This window comes from Ascaphus truei, chromosome 3 (genome assembly GCF_040206685.1).
Source record: "Ascaphus truei isolate aAscTru1 chromosome 3, aAscTru1.hap1, whole genome shotgun sequence".
Lineage (NCBI taxonomy): Eukaryota > Metazoa > Chordata > Amphibia > Anura > Ascaphidae > Ascaphus > Ascaphus truei.
Genome location: NC_134485.1, coordinates 401,275,018 through 401,302,089, shown reverse-complemented (window position 1 = coordinate 401,302,089; position 27,072 = coordinate 401,275,018). Strand labels below are relative to the sequence as shown.

The 27,072-nt window shown below is 45.7% G+C and overlaps 1 protein-coding gene across 3 annotated transcripts in view; it reads left to right on the top strand.

Annotated features, from left to right (window-relative positions):
• Positions 1 to 27,072, top strand: part of LOC142490359 (glutamate carboxypeptidase 2-like) — a 123,567-nt gene that overhangs the window by 93,380 nt on the left and 3,115 nt on the right. For 2 of the 3 annotated variants that reach the window (XM_075592546.1, XM_075592547.1), the window contains exons 15-17: positions 1,794 to 1,884; positions 15,483 to 15,747; positions 23,918 to 23,999. In XM_075592546.1, the coding sequence (XP_075448661.1) occupies positions 1,794 to 1,884; positions 15,483 to 15,747; positions 23,918 to 23,999 (438 nt within the window). The remainder of the gene's footprint in view (positions 1 to 1,793; positions 1,885 to 15,482; positions 15,748 to 23,917; positions 24,000 to 27,072) is intronic. The other variant, XM_075592550.1, reaches the window with a different exon arrangement.

Sequence of the window (27,072 nt, the reverse complement as noted above, 5' to 3'; positions counted from 1 at the left end):
CACCATCCTGACTCTTGCGTTCTGCTCAAGGATGTCTTCTTTCTACCCCCTTTTTATCTAAAGCCCTCTCCCGCCTTAAACCTTTTTCACTGACTGCCCCACACCTCTGGAATGCCCTTCCCCTCAGTACCCGACTAGCACCCTCTCTATCCACCTTTAAGACCCACCTTATGACACACTTGCCTAAAGAAGCATATGAATAGCACTGTGGATATTCTGAACACATGATACATAAAGCTTGGCCCCCTGCAGACGCACTTACCAGAACTCCCTCCTCCTGTCTCTGTACGTTCTCCCTACCTACCAATTAGATTGTAAGCTCCTCGGGGCAGGGACTCCTCTTCCTTAATGTTATGTTTGTCTAAAGCACTTATTCCAATGATCTGTTATTTATATTATCTGTTATTTATTTGATTACCACATGTATTACTACTGTGAAGCGCTATGTACATTAATGGCGCTATATAAATAAAGACATACAATACAATACACAGACATTCACACACACACACACAGACACACACACACACAAGGAATTCACAGTTATGCGCAGAAATAAAATTAGGGTCAAAATAATCTCAAAAAATTATCTCAAAATAATCTCAAAAATAAAAATGGCTAAGACTAACACAGAAAGAGTGCGTGAGTTTCGTGCTCGTACTAGAGCTACGAAAACAATAAAACAAACACCAATAAGTTGCCTACAACGTAACTAAGAGTGGAGACAACAGAAAAAAAAAACTTGAAAACGTGAAAACAACACCCCAAGAAGTTTCACTTACTATGTGCGTGCATAGCACACACAGCTTTTTTTTTTTTTTTTTTTTTTAAATACACAATTTTCACAGCAAATTTCAATTTCAGTGAAAAATACACACATATCTAGTGGTACAGCGGTGCGCAAACTGGGGGGCACGCCCCCCAGGTGGGCGTGAGTTTGTCTGAGGGGGGACGCAGTGTTTACAGAGGCCCGCGCGCTTCCTGAAGGAACTTAAATTAAGGGCCAGGGAAGCGGTAAAGGCCTCTGTAAACTGCACTTACCTTGCTTCTGTAGATATGTAACCATGGCAACGCAGCATCAAATGATGCGGCGAGGTCATGTGACATCACATTGCCGACGTCATGATGCCGGAGGCGAGGTAAGAGGCGGGGAGTTGTGCAGAGAGGAGAACAACCGACAGGGGCGGCGCAGGGAAAAAAAGATTGCGCTCCCCTGTAGTGGTCAACCATAATTATTTGCCTTCCACTGAATCCTTGCTGCCTTGCATTTTGTAATCTACTAATCCTGGTGTTTTACGGTATGTTTTTTGTATGTGGACTTTGTTTTCTCTTGTATGCCACTTGTCTAACTGGATTAGAAAGAATGATTTGTAAGGAAAATAGAAATAGGAAAAAAACATATATATATATATATATATATATATAATGGCTGCACACACAGGTGGTAAGGAGCCTTTCCAGGAGGCAGTCATGGTGCACGGTAAGGGAGATAAGGGGTAGTCAGAATACAATCACAAGTGATCTGTATTACCACACTAAATTAGGGCAAACAATTAATTTATTGCTTGTGTGCGTTTTGAATGTAATGAATAAAAAATGTTGCAATTATTTGTTGTGCCGGTAATATAGATAATTTGTGATCTTATTCTGACTATATACATATACCGTACATATACATACTGTATAGAATATTTGGGCATTATTAAAATTGCACAATTCATATGATACATTGGGGAATTACTAAATTATTGTCAACTTATTCTAATTTGGCCTAATATTTGTCTGTCTACAAGGATAAACAAGTTGGGATCTGGAAACGATTTTGAAGTATTTTTCCAGCGACTTGGCATTGCTTCTGGCAGAGCGCGTTACACTAAAAATAGGGTAAGTCTTTTGTGCTACAACGCCTGTTAAGTGGGAGGTGTAGTTCTTACATATCAGTTGAGTCACAGAGCAATTTAATCAGGTGTCAAGCTAAATATCTATTATTGCAGCAAGCTGTCACCCTGAAGCATTAAATGCTGTAATTTTCTTAGGATTCAAGTTGGCACAAGGAAAAGAATAAATAAAGAAGGAATAAACTATTGGTTAGCTATTTGATCCTGCTTTACAAAAGCTATGTTTATCACTGAAGTAACACGCAAAAAAATTGCCAATAAGAACAGAGGCTTTAGTTCCTCGTGATTCATGTAACTATGTCAATAGGTAATTGCACGGTTTGTATCATCATTCACTTTAAAGATGACAAGAGGCATGACTGAAAGTGGAATGTGGCCACCTGAAGCTGAACAAAGAGGAAACAAGAACAAAGCAGCTGCTTTTCTATCAGGGTTACCTCTTTTTAATCAACAATACAATGCAAAATAACAACCGTAGCATAGATAGGGGTTTTCTAATGTTTGTATGTCAAAGGCTTTTGAATTGGAAGAAGGATGTTTTTCAATATTAAACATAACCGCAGGGTTTGTAAAAGAAGCCTGTGCTTGTGACCTGTATAATACATGCTCTCTGTCCGTATGGAAAGCTTATTGTTTGAGAAAGATGGTCTCTGGACCAATAATCGCCCCATAAATGTGATTGATATCTTAAACCCTTACAATTTCCTCTTGTCCAGCTTTCTCTGGCAGCACCGGCTGATCCAAATCTGGCATTCTTAAAATATGTATTTTGCTAAGAAAGTGTGGTAATTGCGAACTTAATCTATTGATATAGAAGTGGTCCCCAACAAGCAAAAGTCATAGAACATCTTCCTTAATTTGCAGTCAAGTTAAAGTATAAATGCACAATTTATTTTTGACAAATAACTCAGAATGCATATTTTATGTTTACATAATGTGCCTCTGCTTCTCTCAAACCTTCTCATAATTCACAAGCTTCCATTCTGTCATTCACCTAAAGAGCCTCTCTGTTCTTTCTGCCCCTCTGTTTTAAACATAATGTATCTCCGTTTGGCTATACTGTATTTTAGTTGTGACGCTATAATAGAAATATACCTACATCAGCCCTGGTCATGTTACCATTAAATCAGACTGCAAGTTCTTCCCTGTATCTCATTCCATACCTCATAGTACAGTTGGTGTCCAACTCCAGTCCTCAAGTGCCACCAACAGGTCAGGTTTTCAGGCTATCCCTGCTTCAGCACAGATGGCTCAGTAAATGACTGAGCCACTGATTGAACCACCTGTGCTGAAGCAGGGATGTCTTTAAAACCTGACCTCTTGGTGGCCCTTGAGGACTGGAGTTGGAAACCTTCTGTCCTAGTATATCCCGAAGTGCCCCCTCTTTCCTGCTTATTGCACCCTGCAGTTATTGATAAAATATAGGATATAGGTAGCATTCCAAGGACTAATTACTGTATCAATAGATGAGTGAGGAACAACGGAGGGGCCCTAAACCCTCACAAATTGTACATAGAACACCCAACCCGGTCCCCAGCGCTTAATGGTATATAAAGAAAAATACAAACACTGGGGATATGTAAAAAAAGATCTGTATTCATTATATTAGAGCGCCACCACAGGATAACTGTAGAAATGAGAAGAGCACAAATAAACACCCCTCTAGGTTGCAGATTATTTTATTTATCTGTAACCCTTTGTGGAAAGCGTAAATAAAAAACACAGTCTGAGGTTATTTTGAAACAGAATAACACGTGAATTTATTCAAATCAAGTGCACAACGGAGACAGCTTCAAAACAAAAGCTCTCTAAATAATAACACGATATGCCATATATTTATACCCTAAATCCTAAAGCTCCACCCCTTTATGGGGGGCTTGCATGTCACTAAACATTACCTCATTTTTAAATACATAACAATATTAAAGTTGATGTCATTTTGTAATACATAACAATATTGTATAACTACCTGTCAGCTAGAAACCATTCTGGGGTTAAATGGGATGTGCCTATTCTGTCGCCTAGCAATATGTTATGAGAATAAATTCTACTGCAAGAATCTAAGCTTATCTCATGGGTTCTCATAACTTTTAGCCTGTTTACACTTTCAATTTGAAGCTGATTGGATGAGGAAGAGTCAATAAATTTAGCTAGGAGCGAAAAAATTCCATTCCTCTGCTTCACACATTTGTTTATACAGAAATGAAACACAGAAATTAGACTCACAAAGACAAGACAAGATGTCGGATTGAAATATTCACACAAAATGGCTTCATCCTAAATGCTGTTATGTTGTTATGCCAGACCCCCTAATGTCTCAACTTCGTCACCTTCTCCCCCCCCCCCCCTAGACTCATCTGACATATCTAGGGTGTGTGAGGGCGGATTACATGGACTGGGTGTGCGTACCTGTGTGGAACAGGAGGGCCTGAGTCTCCCGCGATGGTGTGGGGGACAACAGGACCAGGCTTCTGGGGTAGTATCCCCCATTCTTCTAGTGGTGGTGCAGCGCCTCCATCTTCTATACCTTCCCAGGGATGTGGGGTAGGACCCGTATAGAAGAACCGTCCCTGGTCCCAGGGTGAAATGCCCGAATCACATGTAGCCATGCATAATAATGACTGCATACATCTTCCCTGTTGGAAGTAAGTCCTGGTAAGTACAGGCCTGCCAACAATAGTTATGGAGGTTTTCCCTCACACCCTGGTGTGGTGCCCTATGTAAGGAAGGGAGTGGCTGTATGCTCTGAGTCCCTGGATAGTGACATCAGAGATGCGCCTGCCCCCTGAGGTATAAAGGGCACAGCACTGTCAGTTAGTGTTGTTGCAAGGTGTTAACCAGCAGTTGTGTGAAGCAGCTGGTAAAGTGTATGCTCCTGCATAAGGGATTGGAGGAATACTTTTGTGACCCTAGTGCTGTAACTAGCGGTGGCAGAGTGACCGATCGAGTTTGTCTAAGCCACACTGTGTCCAGGGACCTGGCGCAGTGGTGATCTCCCTAGGCGAAAGGGAATCCCACTTCAATACGGGAGAGCGTACCTGGCAAAGGGACAGCACGGAGAGATGTGCGGCTAGAGCCGGCAGCTGCATGGGGCAGTCTGCTACATCCCAATCAACAATAAAGATGCCATGTTCAAAGAAACCCCCACTGTGTGAGTGTGAAGTTACTCAGCAGTGGCAGTCACCACCGAGAAGGAGTTCCTAACCAGGACAATCTCCCTGCGGAAGCATAGATCCTGATGAGGTGGAGGCGCTGCACGTGAAGTAAGTTGGACTCGTACCCACTACCTCAGATACCTGTCCTGATGATATCCTCTATAACACCAAGCGGGAGACTCAGGAGTCCTGTTACTTGCAGGTGCACCACCACACACGACCTTGTAATGGGGACCGGTTAGACCACACGGGCCAATGTGAGATTGGGTGGGTCAGACAAGGGGGGTCCAGCCGTTACAATTTTAGGCGCTGCTGAGATACCTGTTAACAGGACAGGCTTTTGCTAGGCACACACTAGGAAACAGAGAGAGTGTCTGCTGCCACTTTGTGCTGCGTGGGACGGAGCCAGGGGTAGTCAGGGAGATGCTGGAGCTGCATGCCGCAAAGACGCCTTGGGATCCGTTGGGGGTTAGTGAGTCTGGAGCAGGGGGCTATTGCTGTTCTAGTCGCCTTGAGGTAGCGCTGGCGGGGGACGCCTGAAGGGGTAAACTGGTAACTTAGGGCAGGAATTCTGGAAGGGTCCGCACTAGGCTAGCCAAAAGTAGGTCGACGCCCAAAGTACTGCATGGAAGAGCCAGAGTACTCTAGTCTCCATTCCAGATCACTTACCAAGGAGCACAGACTGGAGGAACGTGTTACAGTAGACACAGAAAGAGTGAGCCTAGCCTGAGGTAGTGCAAACACGAGTCAGATCTACGTTAGGTACACAAGGTGGTGCACAAGGCATGTTTATTGTATGGATGTGGTAGCTGCCCCGCAGAGCGGAGCTCCACGTACAGGAAATCAGTGTTCAACGATCAAGAGACCTGTCAGAATGGAGGATCTGCACAGAGCAGAAGGTCCAGGATGGCAGGGAGAGAGACCTGTCAGAATGGAGGATCTGCACAGAGCAGAAGGTCCAGGATGGCAGGGAGAGAGAACCGTCAGAATGGAGGATCTGCACAGAGTAGAAGGTCCAGGATGGCGGGGAGAGAGAACCGTAGGAATGGAGGATCTGCACAGAGCAGAAGGTCCAGGATTGCGGTCAGAGGAAGAACACGCATATGAACTGTGCGTGGACGAAGAACAAGCTACAGAAGAGACTTTTGTGAGTTTGTTGTGGAATGGCGTGAAAGCCGTGGCTGAGCCGTGTTTATCATGTTTTTGTTCTCGGGATGATACCCCTGAGAATAATGAGCATGACAGTGTTATCCGATGGGAGGAACGAAATGGACTTTGTTATACCCCAATTAACAAACAGCCAGACGCTACCTTCAATGGGAAAAAGGACAATACTTACCAAAATGGCGGTTCCCGCGTTCCCGGGACACCGCGTGGGCATGCTGCAGAAAGTCTTGCAGCTTTGCAGTTTGCTAATTGTTGGTCAGGATTGGCGCCAATGAGAAAACTCCACCCCGATGGGGAGTTTGGCGCGAAAGCTGGAGCCGCGCCCTCATGGACTATGACTCACTCTGCACCAGTGCTGGGTCAGCCTACAAGTCTACGAGACATCCCCCTAGTTTCAACCAGGGGGAGTGGTTTGCAGTTCCACCGGATATTGATGGAGAAAGAAGGAGGAGGGGTTGCCAAACCCGCCCCTGCCCTTCAGTTGCGAAGAGCCATTGACCAGTACAGACCTCTGAAACGAGTGCCTCCGCTGGTGAATATGGCTGCAGTTGCTGATAAAGTGGACCAGAGTCCGTTGATCTCTACTCATCCCTACTCGGCTCCAGGAGGCTTCCTGATTATCCGGGTAGAGGGTGTGGAGACCGTGGCATGTCTTTGCCTGCAGTGCAGACTGCCGGGCGGAGCCGTGGGCAGCGAGGCCCGATGCCCCCACTGTGGACTGCAGTATATGTGGCCCATGACCACTTTTGTACCGGTACAAGCGGTGGGAGTAGCAGGAAATGTCCCGATGCCGATCGACGAGCAGCCGGGAGCACTATGGAATGAGAGTGCAGGTCCCGCGGAGTCGGAGTCAGGTTCGGTGCTCCCGACGGAGAAACCCAGCCATCGGAGAGGTGATCACCGAGGAGCCCATCGCCGGTCTCCTACTGGGATGCCTCGGCCGAATTGCAAGTTAGAATCCTCGGACGAGGAGTGTGCTAGGCTGTCGAGTAAGATGGTCATAAAGAGAGACTGTCATACTATTGGTACGCCATGGAGAGATGCCATTCCCCGTGGTGTAGAGACGCGGAGTAGAGTGTCTCCAGTACCGCGACCACCCGATCGCCGGAGTCCCACTGCCGTGGTGACTAGTGGATTGGAAGGAGGTCGATCCACCCCGACCCTGCGAGGTACTAAGATGACACAGTGCCTGTCGCAGACCCAGGGGGTGGAGGAGAAGGAAGAGCGAGTCCAGAGCCAGACTGGATCGCGCAGCAGACGGGCGTTGCCGGATGTCCTCGTGGAGGAAGAGATCCCGATTGGGGATCCAACCCAAGATGGCGTCGAAGCACGTGCGTGTGCGGAGGTGATTCCGGATGACCAGAGCGGCATCGAGTGGGAGATGATCGCGCCTCTGCGGTCGAGCAGCGGAAGTCGTTCACCTACTGCCAGACGGAATCGGCGCTCGAGTCGGAGAGTGAAGAGTCCCACTGCCGGTGAGAAAGAGAGACTTTGTGCCGAAGCCGAGACAGGTATTGCTGGGGAGCAGGTCGTAACCCTGCCTATACCTACGGTTCGGTCCCGTCCCCAAACCCCGTCCACACCCAAGGTTAGCCCCAAGGCCCTAGCTAAAGCCCCTGTCCCCGTCACTATTTCATTCGGGTCCAGTTCTAGCTTAGGGTTGTCCGGGGAGTCACGGGGTCTTTCCGAAGATCAGACTGGAAGCCTGGACTGGGGAACTTCGGATGATGGGTCGGAGGGAGGAGGGAGGATGTCCCGACAAGTGTCGGTATCCAGTGATTGCCCTAGTGTGCTAAGCGTTACCGTTAGAAACACCGCACAGTACAAAGGAGTTGTTGAGCGATCTGAGGGTACGTCCGGGGTATCTTCGGGTGGGCCTGATGAGGAGTCGATAGAGGAGTCTATAGAACCTAGCTCCGAAGAACGGAAGGAGACTAGGTGGTGGGCCCCGTTGTACGAGGGGTATGTTGCTTGGTTCGACCGCACCCGATTTATCCTAGAGAGGGAGGGGGTGGTTGATCACTGGTGGGCTGCCGGTGACTTTGATGACGAGGCATACCTTAGGGCCCTAAGGGTATGGTGGGATCGCATCCAGGCAGGCCTTATTATCCCAAAGGGGTCAGCAGGGCTGGATGACCCGGTAGAGACCGATGAGCCCCTGTCATGGGTGCTGCCCGGGGCGGCTGGCGAAAGTAAGTTGACCAGGACTTGCCGAGCTGAACGGGCTATTGTGGCAAAATACAGAAGGTCGCATGGGCTTGATTACCCGTATGTCCCGGAATCTCTAATAAGAGAGATAGAGGAGAATAGGGAGAGATGGCTTAAAAACGATATCCAGCACTATATCATAGAAAAAGGGGGAGCCATTAAAGGAATTCAGGCCGAGCAGAGGGTAGCTCAACTTATGCGGGTCTGGAAGATAGGACGCAGTGTGTACATGCACAAAGTGGTGTATTGCAATGAGCGAGGGATACCACGGGAATACAGCGTGACTGTGCATGATGCCGCGGGGCGGGAGGTGAAGAAGCCAGAACCTCGACATTACTATTGAGTGCCAAATTAGAGTGGTCTGCTTTTTCGTTAGCGCTCCCTGCTGGTCAGTGAGTAGGATGGGCTTGCATTATTATGTCAATGTGATGATGTTTGCCATGTTATTTGTGTGTTCTTTTGCAGTGTTTCCTGGCGCAAGGTACACCAAATTTAGGTCCCAGCCGGGACGGTGGGTATTAACCAGGGGGAGTATGTAGCCATGCATAATAATGACTGCATACATCTTCCTTGTTGGCAGTAAGTCCTGGTAAGTACAGGCCTGCCAACAGTAGTTATGGAGGTTTTCCCTCACACCCTGGTGTGGTGCCCTGTGTAAGGAAGGGAGTGGCTGTATGCTCTGAGTCCCTGGATAGTGACATCAGAGATGCGCCTGCCCCCTGAGGTATAAAGGGCACAGCACTGTCAGTTAGTGTTGTTGCAAGGTGTTAACCAGCAGTTGTGTGAAGCAGCTGGTAAAGTGTATGCTCCTGCATAAGGGATTGGAGGAATACTTTTGTGACCCTAGTGCTGTAACTAGCGGTGGCAGAGTGACTGATCGAGTCTGTCTAAGTCACACTGTGTCCAGGGACCTGGCGCAGTGGTGATCTCCCTAGGCGAAAGGGAATCCCACTTCAATACGGGAGAGCGTACCTGGCAAAGGGACAGCACGGAGAGATGTGCGGCTAGAGCCGGCAGCTGCATGGGGCAGTCTGCTACATCCCAATCTACAATAAAGATGCCATGTTCAAAGAAACCCCCACTGTGTGAGTGTGAAGTTACTGAGCAGTGGCAGTCACCACCGAGAAGGAGTTCCTCACCAGGACAATCTCCCTGCAGAAGCATAGATCCTGATGAGGTGGAGGCGCTGCACGTGAAGTAAGTTGGACTCGTACCCACTACCTCAGATACCTGTCCTGATGATATCCTCTATAACACCAAGCGGGAGACTCAGGAGTCCTGTTACTTGCAGGTGCACCACCACACACGACCTTGTAATGGGGACCGGTTAGACCACACGGGCCAATGTGAGATTGGGTGGGTCAGACAAGGGGGGTCCAGCCGTTACACACACAACAGTCTTTGTGGTTAAAAGATAAAGTCTCTCTTTATTGTTCTTAGCCGTGCTCGACAATAGCAGCAGCCTGCAGCTACAACAACAACAGCAAGCTCCTCAGTACTCAAGACTCTCCCCTCGGTACAGTCCTTTCCTCCAAATATGCTCTCCGTCAGGATGGACTGTGCTGGGGCCTCAATACCCCACTGCCCACCGCAGAGGATATCCTCTGGGCGGGGGATGAATCCTCCCCATCACCCTTGCCTCGGGGTGAGGGGCATTGGTCCTACCTGAGCTTGGCTCGCTCTCCAAATGTAAAGGCCCAGCTCTCTCTCTTGCTAGCTCCCAGGACGGAGCTTGGTCTATCACTCCAACTCCTTGGACAGACCCGCTCGAGAGCCGGGTGAGAACAGAAAGACTGTCACTTACAGGAACTGGCTGCTAAATAGTCTCGGCCCCACCTCTTATGATGTCAGCAAGACGTCCCCTCTGGCTCATGCCTGCAGCAGAGTCCGAGGCCTGCATCTATCACGCAAGGTAGGGCATTAAGGGGGACAACCCATGATTACTACTGGCGCCTGGTCTTAACAGGACTTACCACAGTAGAAGGAAGATAGGTATAGCCGGTACTGTTTACAGGGGGCTACATATCAATAAGAGAAACATAAAACTTGGGAATTATAAATAAATTAATCTGCACCATAGAGGGGTGTTTGTTTCTGCTCTTCTCATTTCTACAGTTTTTCTTCTAATTCATGAGAGTTTGGGAGTACTCTTGAAGAAGAAGCGCCCTCCCTGATTTGGACGATTAGGCTTTTTTTTTTTCTTCTTTTTTTTTAAACCTTCAACATTCACTACTATTGGTAATTTTTATTATCTATTATTTTTTGTGAAATTGGTAATTTTTGTACATTTTATATTTCCATGTGCACACACTCACATTTCTTCTCATACATACTGTACATTAACACAGCTTTTTGAACCCAACAAACAAAGAAACCAGGAAGAACATAACATATTTTATGCAGAAAATGATGAAGATTTCCATGGATACTTAGGGACTTATTCTACATAGTCCAAAATTACCTTTTGGCTCATTATAATTCCAAAATCCCCATTGAGATCAATGGGGATATTCAACAGAAAGGGGCCTGAACAGCCACTTAGGACTATTTAGAATGACCTCCATAATTACCCCTTTAGTTATACACACACACACACACACACACACACACTTGGGTACACTTAGAGTATACAGGCAATATCCACCGTTACATGTTGTGACAGTCTTATAAAAGATACTGCGGAATAAAGAGGGACACAAGGAGATGCTTACCTTCCCCCTGAAACAAAAACATCCACCTGTAGTCTCTGTAAACCTGAAAGGAGTGATTATGAAATATGAGACATTTAACTTTCCAATCATGGTGACACAATATAGTCTCCTCTATCCTGTCTTCTTATGTGTTCTTTTTGTGATGCCAACAGGCATAGATAAGATTCACAGCACAGGACATAACATATAGAATCAAAAGTCCCTATGTGGTAATGGTGCACTGTACATCTCAGAGACATGGAAACATACAAACAGAAAGAACAGGCATTCAAAAATATAAAGATCAAAAATGTATTTAATTGTCTGTAGTAATACCAATGTTGTGGGAGCCTAAGAGATACTGAGTACATAGTAAGGGGTTGATTTAAATACCTTTATTGTGACATTGTGTTTTGTAAATGGGCTAATCTTATTCATTTTGTGTCATTTTGCTATTTTGGGGGGATAAGCACTACAAGTATTATCATTGTTAAATCTGAACCCACACCTTCCCAGTACCTGCACCCTCTGCAGGCGGCTGCCACCATCCTTTCTCCTCCACCGGCACTGCTCCCACAGCAGCCCGGATCGGTGGGGCTGAAGCCACTCCACCTGGTGGGTCTGTGCTTCGGCCTGGGTTTTACTAACCTTGGAAGGCTGAAGCCATCAGGATGATTTTTAGATTCCATCATAAGCAACAGGAGCCGAAGAGTCCTCTCTGGCTCTAAGCCATAATCCCCAGGATAAGCATTGTTAAGGATAACTATAGCAATAGTTATCCTTAACAAGCATGAACTCCAAATATCTACCGTAGGGAACCAGGGAAGCAACTCACAGACTCCCTATAACTCCTCCTATTACTCCATCTAACCAGGCCCACCCCAGTGGCACTCAAGTGGGGGAGGGGGCCCCCGCTCCAGTGGGGTAGTTCAAGTGGTGGCCACTTAGTAGGGGGAAGGAGAATCGAGCCTGTAGCTAGGGGAGGTACACCGGGGCAAAGGGCCTCCACTTAACCCCGGATACGCCCCTTCACCTCCCTCGCTGCCACCGCCAGCAACTCACAGAGACTACCCCATTTCTCTAAGGGACCACTTGCAAACTCCCCTTCCCCCCCCCCCCTGCCCGCTTCCTCTAAGGGATGACTCACAGAGACTCCCTCCTTTCTCTAAGGGAGAACTCATGGATACCCCCCTTTTATCTCCCATGGGGGCTCAAGTGGGAACTCCCCTTTTTCCCCATCCAATTAGGAGCTCAGCCCAAGTAGGGTCTCCTCATCCCCACCCAAGTGGGGTCACAAGTGGGGCCTTCTACCCCCTTTCCAGTGGAAGGTACGCCTTATGTCCACCCATCTCAATGGAGAACCAGTCAGCTCTTTACTCTATACTTTACACAGCTCTTACTTTCAACTGTTTATCTATTCATGGTTTTTATTATTATTATCTCTCTGTTCTTTGTTTTTTGTTTGTATTTGCATTATGTTTATAGCATAGTGACCCTGGCTACATAATCCCTGGCCCTGACATTATGTCCTGGTAAGAGCAGGCAGTGTTGGGGTTAAATTCCTTTCACATGGGCCAGCATGTGAGTCTCCACACTAAAGTGTTAATTTGTATTGGTTTCCAGGTCTAGTCTGGAAACCGTTGGAGTGGTGCCGGGTGGAGGGGGGAGGGGGAGGGGTGAGGGGTGAGGGGAGAGGGGGGGGGGCTCACCGGAGGCGTGCTGTCATGTTACCAGAGTTCAGGAGTGGGATCCTCCCCTGGTATGAAGCATGACTTCCTTCCAAATTTAGGAGTTGTGTTCCAGTCTAGTGTGTTCCTTATGGAGTTAGAGCAAGTGCATAGTTTGTGTTTCGGCCTGTTTTGGAATAATATGTATAATTTTTTCTTTTTTTCTTTGAGCGATTCCCCCGCGCATGCGCATACCGGCGGGATGGGGGATTCGCCATGACCGCTGTCGGGTCTGGTCTCTCGTTTTGCGGTGGGCTCCCCAGCTGGTGTGCATCACTGTAGCAATGTGATTGACGGCATACGGCGGGTGGTTCCTCTGGGCTCAGCCGTGGGGCGCATGCGCGAAGGATACAATTCTGATTGGCTACAAGTGAGTTGTGACGTCATAGTTTATCGCGAGACTTGGCAGTCAGCCGTATTTAAATGACCTGTGTACCGTGTAAAAGCACTTCTTGATAAAGTGCTAGGCACGAAACGCGTAGAAGGGTTGTGTCCCTCCTTTTATGACTTCCTGAATAAAGATTGATTTTTGCCAGACCTGCTCTTGCCTGGATCGCTGTGCGCTGCACACTCTCTACTGTTGGACCCTAACTCTATACAGCAGCACGCGCTGGAAGGGAGACTCTGGAGGTGGCTAATATTGTGAGTACTTTACCTAGGGCCAGCCCAATGAGGTAGGGGAGGGTGTCTCTGGACAACCTACCCCAACCTTCAGGGTAACCTTAGTGCCCCTCTTTATTCATTAATGGACTGAATATATATTCAATTGAATGCTATAATACCCAGTGTGCTCCCTTCCTTTATACATACACATAGCACTTTTTGAGCACCATTGCTTCACCAAAATCCTTATGGAGTAGGTAGGGTTCTAACTCATCCCATCAGGAGATGAGGGGGTAAAGCCTAGCTCAGAGGCCTCAAGCTCCTGGGGGCCTAGTCTAGGGAATGCAACCTCTCCTGTGTGGGAGGAATAAAGACAGGAATGGTATGAGCTGGTCAACTAATAAATCAAGTTGTACTGTCCCTGTTGAGTTCCTATCAAGGTTCCTGTAGGGACAAACCCTGCATTTAGAATGGCCCTGCAGGCTGGTGGCGCTGCACCATCCTGAAAGCCTGTCCTGGTTCCTACTCCCCATACCAATGCAGACACTCAGACCTCCTGGGAACCTACAGGGGGGCCCTACAGCACCACAACACTACCAAGTACCATCCTACCTCCCCTGAGGGGGGTGGGGTAGGGGGACAGGGGTGTTACATGTTATGAGTATCAACTGCATTTACACTACACTGTCAATCTGGTTTGTTTTCTGCACTGATTTTGTGGTGGCTTCGCAATGAGGTTAAGTCAGCGTTCAGTATGTACTGAGTATGTAACATTTTTGTCTGAAGGTACCTCAGGTATTACTATGGATAATTAATAAATCCCTTTTTGATCATTAGATTTTTCAGTGCCTGTATTGTTTGTGTTGTTTCCATACATGTAGCAAAAACGAGGAACAAACCTCAACCACTGATGCTCGAAAAAAAGCAGTAGAAAAATAGATCATTCTTATCTTCTTAGTTCAACTTGAATAACGTGTATATAGGCTATATAAACCAGAATAGGCTTCTTAAACTCCAGGTGTGTATACAGTACGTACTCACTCAGGGTGGGGGGCTAGCAAGCGGTACCCGAGACAGTGGTGCCGGTGAACACGCCGTTAAGCGTGTCCCACGGCAAGTCTCTGACCGCTACCCTCACTAACACCCTGTGTCCAACACCACGGAAATCAGCTGGCAAGTACTCACAATCCAGTCCTGGTGTCTGCCGAGTGACGCTGAAGTAGATGAGCCAGATAGCCGGATACAAAACGCTGAGATGGCGTGCTCCAGCCGGTATAATAGGTAGAAAAAAATGTTGCTGCAAAGGCGGTCAAACAAGGACGAAACGCATCAGAGTATCTCTGCTCTGTGTATGTCTATTTTTGATTAAGAAATATTTTTTATTTGATTAATTGCGCTTGGTTTGTTCTAATTATCGAAGGGCAGTGACCGCCATTGCAGCAGCATTTTTTTCTACAGTACTTGTTTACATACTGTACATGATAATATATTGGTTGAGAGAGAATGATGGTGGTTGTACAAAACTCTTCCTGCAACTCCATATTATTATAATTTATAAAAAGTACGGCGTTACAGACTGCACTAACAAGGTAAAGTTTAAAGTCTATAATGTCTAGTGCACGAGAACGACCGCAGGGACACTTTGCCCTCCCAAAACTAGAGTGAAAAAAAGGTGATGTTCCCAGCACTCAATGTGAATATATTGTATAATATAGAATTGTATTGAGATAGATATACACAATATACAATCTGGAGGATGCTACAACTATCCTAAGGGATATCTATGTGTACAAACACGTGCCAAAATGGCATGATGGGAGGGGAGGGAAGTGGGGGAAGGAAGGGAAAAACAATATAACATATAATTTATAACACCATAAATTTGATTTATATTCGTGAAACAGATACTGTACTACCACTGCTTCTCCAAAAATGTGTCTTGCCCCCCACCTGCTTTAAATACATTGACATGGTATTTGTACACCCTGACACATTGTATCGTTGTCTTTTTCTTTTCTCTTTTACGTTTTTTAGAATGAGGCAAGATATAGTGGTTACCCAGTTTATCACAGTGTTTATGAGACATCTGAGATTGTGGATAAATTCTATGACCCCCTGTATAAGAACCACCTTGTCGTGGCTCAGGTTCGAGGAGGACTTGTATTTGAACTTGCCGATTCCATGGTACTTCCCCTCGATGGTCAAGAATATGCAAACGTCCTACGGGACTATGCTATCAAAATTTCCAAAATGGCACAGAATCATCAGTCAAAAATGGTGACCTACAGTGTATCATTCGGTATGTATTTATTAATTACATGTTCAGATAATGTTTTTAGAGGCATATTGGTTGTTTTGTTTGCCCACAGTTGCATTACAAAGGTTGTTATCTTTAACTGCAAATCTATAAAATAGTCATTTTCTACAATGCATATTTGTGTACAGGAAATAATGATTCACTTATGCTAAATAAAGTTGTTCTTTCTTGTTCAAACCAAGCAAAAGCAACTCTGTGTCAGCCCACAGCCTTAGCCCGAGATAATAGTACATTTTGTACGTCGCGTGTGCCCATAATGGGAGCGACCGCGACCGCGTGACATCAGCCATTGCGATCGCTGGAAACCAGAAGCTTTTGATATTTCCAGCGATTGAAGGGTGGCTGAACATGAGCGATTCAGCCAATGAGGGCGAAACGCTCACGGCCACACCCCACTGGTCGTGATCTCTGGTCTCCTGCACCAGAGTGTAGGAATCGCTGTAGGAAGGCGACGGAACCCGGTAACATCGCCATCACCGTAGACCGCACTATAAACTCGACCTTAAAAATACAAAGTAGTATGAAAAATAAAATCAAGGAAACAGCACATAACTGCATCAAATGGAAAAAGCATTCAGTGGTGGAGAATATCTGAATTGATAAGAGTCTGTAAAATGTCTAAAGTCTAAAACATAAATAAATGGGGTACATTGCCCACGTATCTCTAGCAGTGCAGCGCCTCCATCTGCCACAGGCTCCAGATTAATGAAGGTGATCTCCTATGGTAGAATTTCTCTCTCTCCACCCAGTAAGATCACACACAGGCAGGAGGTATAATAACTCAGGAACAGGTTTATTCTTGGTACACGAACAGTACACCACAGGCTGCTGCCCAATGCAGTATCTGGCTCGGCTACCCAGGTGAAGGATGGTCCTTGGACCTTCACTACAGGCCAAAGACACCCGCAGCAGTCCTAACTCTTCTCTGCCCTTCTATTGGAGGCAGAGATATGGTGCTCACTCACTCTCCCCCTAAGGGCAGAGGACCAGACTAGGCCCAATAGTCAGCCTCTCTAATGTGTGACCTGCCTCCTCAAGTGGGGAGAGGCACTACTACATTTGGGGCGGCGATGCCCTTAAGTATAGCCAGGAAGAGGGCAACAGGTCTGTCCCATGATTGGACATGCTCAGGCCTGATGTCACCACCTCCCCTGTCACTCAAGCGCAGCACCAGGGAGTGGGAAAAAAACCATATTGACTACTGGCATTCCACTTACCAGGGCTTACTGCCAGGAGTAGGGCAGACTAGTAGCCATACTGTAGATGGCATGGCTACATTTATAAATAAATAAAAAACAAAAAATAATTTCAATGCACATCCTTTAAATCTACCTCTGTTTAATTTTTCTTTGCTGCATACAACCTTAAAATTCATATATTTCTAATGTTTATGCTTATCTCTGAATTAAGTTCAACATGCTGCATAGACCATGCAATGTCAATGTAATTAACTTTTAGATATATCTAAGTTCAAAAGGGGGATTTTTAGTTACACATTTTTAAGTCTAAAGTAATCCCAACAGGCAGGTCTTATTGTAACTGCAAATATTACCAACGTGTGCTTAGTGCTGGGCTGAGTTTCATTTAAATTCACTGGAAATGCATTATTAGACATCCTGAAGTGAAACAGATGTCAATTGCTAGAAGGACGATGTCCCTGCTCTGAAATGGGTTGTGTTTGAGCGATCTAAGCAAAACGAGGGGGTCAGCGAGAAGTACAATGTAATCTCATTTTGTGAAAATCCAAAATAAAGGTCATTTGATTTATTGGATCTGAGAACAACTGCCACAGGCCTTCAATTATAGTAATACTGTGGTACAATCTTGTGTACAGTATATCACAATATATGATAACCAAACATGAAAATAAACCCATAGGAATTTCTAACAAAAAAAACAGCACGTGGTACCTTATTTGAAAAATATAACAAAAAATATAGCAAATAATAGTAATTTTATTACACATCATATATAAAAAGATGGGAGAAAAATTCTTAAGAAAAAATACACAGCCGGAAGGGCAGGATAGTGACTACGATGTATTGTAAATAGCAGATAGTTTTCAATTGCTTATAATTTGATACTGTCCACTGAAACTGCTCGTGTGGCTATGAAAAAGAGGTCATAACATTATTTTCCGTGTAAATCTCTTCTCAACTCGGTAAAGTGCTGATGGATTCAATATCCCAGAAGTTGTCCTGAGAAGATTACTCCAACCTCTGAACAAAGTTCAAAACACTTGCACATTTCATAAGCAAAGTTCATATTTACTGTTGTAGCCCTTTTTGTGAACCGGCCTGACCCACCCAATCTCACATTGGCCCCTGTGGTCTAACCGGTCACTTTCCTTGCGGCACACCTCTTCTAAGGGACTACTGGTAACTGTATAACACCTGTGGCTCCAGGAGATCTGAGCCTCCGCTAGCTGGGAGCCTGGGGAAACCCTTACCATTTACCTGGTGCAGCGCCTCCACTTACCCAGGATCCCCGTTATGAAAGATAGCCCTGGGTAAGAAATACAATAACACACATATATAATACTAACACTTTACTGAACACACTTATAACACATTACATAACATCATGCTCTATCCGCATCACCTTAACCATATCACCTCAGCCCAATGTCTGGTGTTCCCACCCAGTGTCCTGTGATCCCCCACACCCAATGTCTTGTACTCCTACGGAGGTCGTGGGTGACTGCGCAGTCACTATGAATTAATAGGCCTGTTGGTGCACATATAATACAGCGTTACCTGCCGAGCACTCCGGTGCTCGGGCCTGCAACAATCTTCACAAAGGGTCAGACGTGCGATGCATCCGTCTGATCCTATCCAGGTGATTGTTCTCCAGGAACCCCAACGAGGGTCCCACCGCTTCACGGGAACACAACCGTCTCTCGGTAACACACCGTCTCACGGGAACAGCAACCGCCGCTATCCCTATCTATCCCTAACGTGACAGGAACCCTAACCTAGGGCCTGTCCCTGATGAACCGCAACCTGGGGTGGCTTGGGGGAAATCTCCTAGGGCCTGTGGAGTAATAACCTGCCCCCCTCCCCTAGCTACCCAGTCATATCTGTAACCTACTAACCACTAGATACTCCTAAAGCACCTGCAGCAGACACACCGCTCTCACCGTCAACCTGCAGGTACTCACACACGCTGCACACACTGCGCCCAGCACATGCAGCGACACACACACACAGCTAACATAACACACACCATATACTGGAACCCGCAGCAAATCCACTGCTTGCACGCTGTGCCTATTTGCCAGTGCGCACAGCCCTATCCGCTGTGGCACTGCCAAACTGCACCTTCCGCACCTAAGGGTAACCTTCCCTATCTAGGGCCGTCCCTCTTCAGTTACCCCCTGCCCTTACCGGGAATTGGGGCCTGCCTGGGGACCTAAGGAGAACCCTTACCTGGTGCAGGAGCCACTCGCTCCCTGCACGCTTCCTACTCCTTCCTCTGCCTCTGCCTGACTGACTGTGCAAAGCCCGGGAAATGTATCTCTTTTCCCGGGCTGAGCTTCCTCCAGCCCTATTGGCCACTATCAGGCACCTGGTGCCTGTCTCCCTATGCCTCCTGGGAATTGTAGTTCCCAGGGGGCTGCTACAGTACTGGGGCCGCGTGCGCGCTTCTCCCGCGCATGCGCGAACGCCTAATGGCCGCCGCAACCTCTCTCTTCCCTGTCCTGCCCTCGCGCGATCTCTCCCTAACTGCCGAGTCCCTCCTGCGCATGCGCGACCTGTCTGGGGCCTTCCCTGCGCTTGCCGGTCACTGCGCATGCGCGAACCTACGCGCAATGGCGGCGCCCTCTCCTCCAGCCGCCGGGCCGGTGGCAACGCGATCGCGGCCTTAGCGATGGCCCGATCGCGTCCCCGGCAACCGGCCTGCGCCTCAGAGCACCGCTCTGCTCCCTGCACTGGCCCCCACCCTCGCGAAGTGCCGGCGGGTCCGTCGCAGCCTCCGGCGGCACCCGCTACCGCACGGCACTCGCGGAGGGGGGCCAGAAAGCTTACATTTTCCTCGGGGCTACGCTGTATTTACACATGCGGGTCAGGAACAGTTCTCATTGCTGTATATTATTTGTTTCCCCAATATTGCACTGCATTGAATGATATGTAGAAAATAATGTTGTAATTCAGTTTGGAAGCATAAATAAGAAGGATAATAAAAAAATGACTTATCAACACTGAGTCGATTCAGTCGTAGTCTCCCAGAGGGGGAAACTATTCTGGAGTCCCATAGGATATCACGTCACTACTCAGCTTCTGAACGGACTCGATTGTAATTCTCCCATTGTCTCGTTCCGATCTCTAAACAGCGGTTTGTTTAATGCAGGGGCGCCAGGTAAGTTATACCATCTTCCACTATCAACTTCTGGGCTATTATATGCATCATATAGAACGAAGAACTAGCGCACAATCCAAAAAAGTGGGTCCCAGGATAGAAGAAAAATAATTCTTTATTTGTCCATATAACAAACGGAGGTGAGCACCCTCCTACGCGTCTCATGTACACCCGTACACTTTATCAAGGAGTATAACTATAGCTCTAATGTGGTTCCTTAAATACCCTAACTGTGTATTCTATTCGCGCCAAAACCGACGGCCTGCAGGCGCCTCAAAGGAGCGTCATCGTCCCTATGTGATTACCCCCTTACCTCTAAGCACGGCACGGCAAACAAGCAGGGATCTCCCTCATCCCCCTAAGAATTCTGATATGGAGATATAAGTCCTCATTGATTTCCAATTTGAAATCATAATAACAATCATAATGACACTCATAATGACATTCGTGGTGACCTGGGTCATTGATCTTGGACTATTAATGTAAAAATTATTTTAAAAAACAAACATATGTATGTACATTTAGATAATTACTTTTTGAAAGTTGTTCTTTGAAAAAAGTTCCATTCTCAATGGATATTATATGTTGTTCAGAGAATGTTTTAATCCCTAAGAAAATTACCCAAATTCCACTCCATGTTCATACCATCTGGAGATCTGGTTTTACAGAAAAATCCATTTGGATTCCCTGCGATCCAACATATTGATAAGGTCACCCTTTCTTTCTCTTAGTATAACCCAATCAATACCAATACATTTGAAATTACTAAGGCCTCCATTGGTACATTCACAAAAATGTTTGGATACTGGATGTTGTTTATCCTTTCTCCTAATCAAGCCTATGTGTTCTTGTATTCTGGTCTTTAAACTTCTTGTGGTCTTACCCACATATCTCATTCCACAACCACAAATTAAAAGATAAATAAAAAAAATTGGAACTACAGTTGAGAAAGCAGTTGATTTTGTACTTCCTATGAGGGTTGTGGGAGAAGAAATGATTAGTCGGTACCATATATTTGCATACATTACATGTGCCGCAACAAAATGAACCTTTTGTGACAAAATTTTGTGTTTTGGTTTCACTATTAAAAATGTCACTAGGAGAAATGTATCCTGCTATTGTCTTTGCCTTTCTAAAAATACATTTTGGACCCTTTTTGACATAATCTTTTAAAGATGTGTCCATTTGTAAAACACTCCAGTGTTTGGCCAGGATAGCCCTCACTTGATTGCTCCTTTTATTGTACTGAGATATGAAAAATGGTGTATCCGGATCACCCCCAGTTCTCCTTCCTTGGGCTGTCCCCCTCTTCACTCTCGACTCTCTTAGACCAATGAGGGTATCTCTATCTATGTCCTGAACTTCTTCCAATGTTTTTTGCAAAAGATTTGGTTCATATCCCCTTTCAATAAATCTAAGCTTCAGCCCCTCAGCCTGATGGAGGAATCGCTCAATAGTTGAGCAATTCCTCCTCAGCCTGAGGAACTGTCCCTTGGGGATACCCTCAATAAGTGGACACGGGTGGCAGCTGTCTGCCCTCAGGAAGGAGTTTCTAGAATTCTCCTTCCTGAATGTGTCCGTTTGGATCTGTTGGTTCAGGTCTATATATAAAAGAAGGTCCAGGTATTTGATCTGCTGCAAGTGAAAATCAGATGTGAATTTTAAATTTAAAGTGTTATTATTGATATATTCTATAAATTTATTCAATGTGCTCGTGTCACCATCCCAAATTAAAATTAAATCATCTATAAACCTTTTATAAAAAATAATATTATCTCTAAAAGGATTCATAGTGCTAAAAATAAACTGATTCCTACCACCCCATAAATAAATTAGCATAAGAGGGGGCGAAACTCGTCCCCATCGCCGTGCCTCTAAGTTGTAAATAAAATTTGTGCTCAAAAAAATAATAATTGTGAGTTAATAAAAACGTAATTGCTTCTATTATAAAAGTAGTGATGAATATCGAAATATCTGGAACTTCTATGAAATTTCTCACAGCTGCCAAACCTGATTTGTGTTTTATAATAGAATACAAAGATGTTACGTCTAACGCAACCCATAAGTATGTTTTTTTCATGTGATGTCCTTAATTTGTCTTAATACGTCACCTGAGTCGAGAATGAAGACATATGACATATGATTGCAGGTATCTGTCTACATATTGTGAAAGACCATCTCCCAAAGATCCAATGCTGGAGACTATTGGCCGACCAAGTGGATCGACCAATGTCTTATGGATCTTTGGGAGATGGTGAAAAATGGGAATGACCGGATTTTTATTAACAATAAATTCCACCTCAGCTTTAGAGAGTACATTGGTTGTGACACCCAGATCTATCAGGTCCAACAATATGTTGAGAAAAATACTAGTGGGGTCCCGAGGGAGCACCGAATAGGAGGAGATATTCTCGAGCTGGCGGTAAGCCTCTCTTATATAATCTCCCCTGTCCTGTACAACCACGGCCCCCCTCCTGATCCGCATTCTTGATAATCAACGATTGATTATTGTATTGTATGTCTTTATTTATATAGCGCCATTAATGTACATAACGCTTCACAGCAGTAATACATGTGGTAATCCAATAAATAACAGATAATATAAATAACAGATCATGGGAATAATTGCTTTAGACATTAAGGAAGAGGAGTCCCTGCTCCGAGGAGCTTACAGTCTAATTGGTAGGTAGGGAGAACATACAGAGACAGTAGGAGGGAGTTCTGGTAAGTGCATCTGCAGGGGGCCAAGCTTTATGTGCCATGTGTTCAGAATAGCCACAGTGTTATCCTGTAAAGACCTGAGTGCCAGCCTCTCATCTGTAGTTAAATTGTCCTGACCAATCTGACCAATAGTGAAAGAAAAACCCTGTGCAAGTAACCTAAGATCACGGATCACCAGATTTTCAAACATGGTTATGTAAGGACCCCTAGCATGTATGGGATAAAAGATTGAATTTTTCTTGAGATGTGAATTCCATTCACTAAAAGATTGAGAATAAGTAATGTCCATCTGCTCATCATCTTCCCCCCACAGCTCCTCCGTGTCCCTCAGTGTGCAAAATTCACTGAAGGAAGACAGACGAGCTGCGGGGGGAGGGGGGGAACGACGAGCAGACGGACCTGATGTAATATATCAACATTGGAAATCGAGTCTTCAAAAATTGGAGACTCTGTGTAATACTGTATCTGAAGACAATACTACTTGGTCAATGACATTTTTATGAAAAATCTTTTTAAAGTGAGTTTTCGCACATATTTGTGAACGTCAATGGCAGTGTTCAATAGATCAAAATCCATAACCGGTGCATATTTCAGACCTTTATTAAGTAAAGAGATTTCTGCTCCCGACAGTTCTTTTCCTGATAAATTAATCACATTATTGAGACCATATAGGATTTCTTCTTCCTTTTGGGAGGTTTTCTTTTTTCGTCTATTATATGCATCAGCACTTTACGGTCTTGAGAAAATAAAGTTACAACCTCTTTTTCATAGACACACGTGCAGTTATTGAGTGGACAGTATCAAATTATAAGCAATTAAAAACTATGGCATTGATCCTCAGAAGTGCGCTACATAAGAGCAAATAACTATGTTACCTAATTATGTCTTTCAGTTCCTTTCGCTAGGACAGAGATTAAAATGCTTTGTCTGTAAACGTTTTTTTTATACGCAATCTGTGATAATGTATGCTGCAATTTGTGTTAATATATTTATATGTGAACATATTCACCTATCACTAAACTGGGGATTCATTGGAACTCTCATATCTTTTATCCACTCCTCTTCTTTCCAGATTCCCTCTTTTCTGCTGTGCAAAATTTTACAGAAACTGTTAAATTATTTAACTTGAGACTGCAACAACTTGACACGTCCAAGTAAGTAAGCATTATCTCAATATGCAAAATGTATATTGTGGTTTTTTTAAAGCTCCCCACATGCACCCAGTTCTCTACATGCACACAATTCTCTACATGCACCCAGTTCTACACTGCATACTAAGCCGACGTCTGTTATTTGGTGCTCATAATGGGTAGAGGTGAGCGAATCCGCCCAAATCAGTTTCCTGGATTTTCTCGCTTTTCCCAACCCCAAAATCAGTTTCTCTGTGTAAAATCCACAGACAGATTTGGTCGGTTTTAAGCTGTGTGGAATCATTAAAATCCGCCATTGGATACAATTCGTTGATGGATTTCTGGAATCCAATCCGCGGATTCAGCAATCCATTGTTGAATTCTAAATAATCCGTAAAGAATCAGAAAAAAGGAAGAGAGATAATCTAGTTAATATTGGTACCTATTGGTAGCTTGGATCCATATTGTGTCTATTTTTGAAATGCCTAGATACTCCATGTGTAAGAACACCTTTTAAAATATTTCCTCTATGCTCTCGAAAGCGTTGTTTAAGCGGACGTTTGGTTCTCCCAACATATTTGAGTCCACAGCCACAGGACAAGATGTACACTACAAATTTACTATTACAATTAATAAAACTTTTATAAAATAGGTTTTATTACTCCTATCTAATGTGAAGGACTTCTGCCCGTCTACAATATATTTACATGTCAAACATCAGCCCCCATATCTGTAAAATCCTTTTTTACATCCATTCCTTGTACTCATGTCTTTCTTAGTATCAGGTTGATCTCTAAGTAGTGTTGGTGCCAACATATTTTTACAAGAATTAGCCTTTCTATAGACCACTCTCTTCAGTGTGGGGTTGGTTATACTGGCTATGCAAAAACGAAGCAAGGGACCCATTAAGATCGAAACAGTCTGTCTGTGGGTGGGTTTACTGGCTATGCATCGTTACCCTGGCTATGCTCAAAGCTGTGACCATGCAGCAAGCTTAAGCCTATACTGCTGCGGCCGAGTTTATTCGAGCATTTGCCCGTTCTCGGCCGCAGCAGTAACCTGGCGCGCGCCGGAGAGTGCCGGGCGCGCGCCGAAGCAGCGGAAGAGCGCCCTCCGATCGGGGCGCTCTCCCTCCCGCTGCCGGGTCCCCCGGAACCCCCTGCCGCCGTCCCCCACATCGCGGGACACCAGGGCTCCCTCGGGGAGCCCTGGACGCGCGTGCAGGGGGCGCTGGCACCCGATGACGCGTGACCGCGCATCGGTGACGCGTGACCGCGCATCGGTGACGCGCGGCACGCCGAGGGAGTGGGGCTAGCAAGCCGGGGCATCCCCCGGCTTGCGGAACTAGCCCTGCTCGAATAAATCGTGTCGGTAGTGTAGGGGAACCATGTTGAATGGTTTTGAAGCAAAGTTGGCACTGTGTGCTCATTTGTATGTCATTTACCAGAATCCCTTGCGGCAGTGTAAGTGCTGTGTCCTGGGTGATAATGGTGAAAGGTGGGGTTGCAGACCTGTCCAAGACATGCAAATGAGCATACAGTACTATTTCCATTTGCTTTATGCTTTGCTGTGGAGGGTTTTTGTCACTTTTTTTTTACCCACCATAACTTAACTATGTATGTATGTATGTATGTATGTATGTATGTATGTATGTATGTATGTATGTATGTATGTATGTATGTATGTATGTATGGCCAGGCTTACCCTTATCTCCGCTGTAATGGGGGAATAAGGGAAGGTTGCAAAGCGTGCAGGGAGCATTTTGGTACACCGAAGGCTCCGCGGCGGCCCGAGTGTCCAGGGCGCCGCCATTTGTACTTGCGCATGCGCAGAGAGTCTCAGAAGCGATGGCGTCAGATAAGAGGTTGCGCATGAGCAGAGAGTGGTTGCGGTAGCGCGCGAAGCACGGGCCAATCGGAAGGGGCCTAGGCCTGGAGACTACAAGTCCAATGAGCCTCAGCCAGACCAGGTGATGCCAGGGAGCCAATAGGGTGATAGGAGACTCTGCAGGAAGAGTTAGGAGGTTGCGCATGGGAGCACGCAGGCAGAGAAGATCGGGAAGGGGACGAGGAAGGAGCTCAGTGTGTAGAGAGGCAAGTAGCCTCTACACTAGGCCCATATACCCCCAGGCCCAGATAGGCCCTGAGTCACAGTTAGTCAGAGTTAATGTAGGGACAGGCCCTAGAATAGGAACCTGTCACATTAGTAAGTGAAGCTGTTAAAGACACAGAGACTGTCACAGCACCATCCCAGAGGTTTGAGACCAGACCTCTTCAGGCATATCATCGGCCATCCGGGTGGGATCGCCCCGGAATGTATCACAGGCAGCTCCGCGTCATCGGATCCTTTGTGAAGTCTGTTTGCAGGCCCGAGCGCAGGAGCGCTCGGCAGGTAACATCCATTAAGTGCACCAACTATAATATTATTCATACTAGTGGCTGCGCAGTCACACATATACACACACCTTGGGGTATTGGACACGGTGTGGGAACACTGTGAAGGGTTGCGTCCTGTGAGACGCGGTAGTATAGTGTCTCATTGAAGAGTAACACCGATAGGGATATACAATGCATGGTTATGGTTACCGCTAGTAAAGCTACTGTTTCTTTTACATGCTGTGTATGTAGTATTGTATTATTGTCCTGCGAGGAACATCTTCCGCTCTGCTGGGAGCCATCGCAGGTGGAGGTGCTGCATCTGATAAGAGGTACTCTATATAAATATATTGCCCCAGGCTCTCTTTGGCAGAGGCTTAGGCCCTATGAGCCAGCAGGTTATACAGCATTGGTAGTTGTACTGTATTCAGAAGGAAACAGGGCTACATATGTATGTATGTATATGTATGTATGTATGTATGTATCAATTGGAGTGCTACTGTGTAGTGACACACACACACACAGGCGCATCACTGGCACCGATTAACACAGATTTCTATGAGTTAACACTTATTTGTGTTGTAAGCATTACTTAATGCTGGGTTAATGCAATTTTCAGGTCTGCAAATGAGAGTGAATATCATCAGAAACCATTTATAAATACATACATGCCACAAATCACCGCAAAATTTTAACGCAGCAATATTGACCTTTAGTTAATA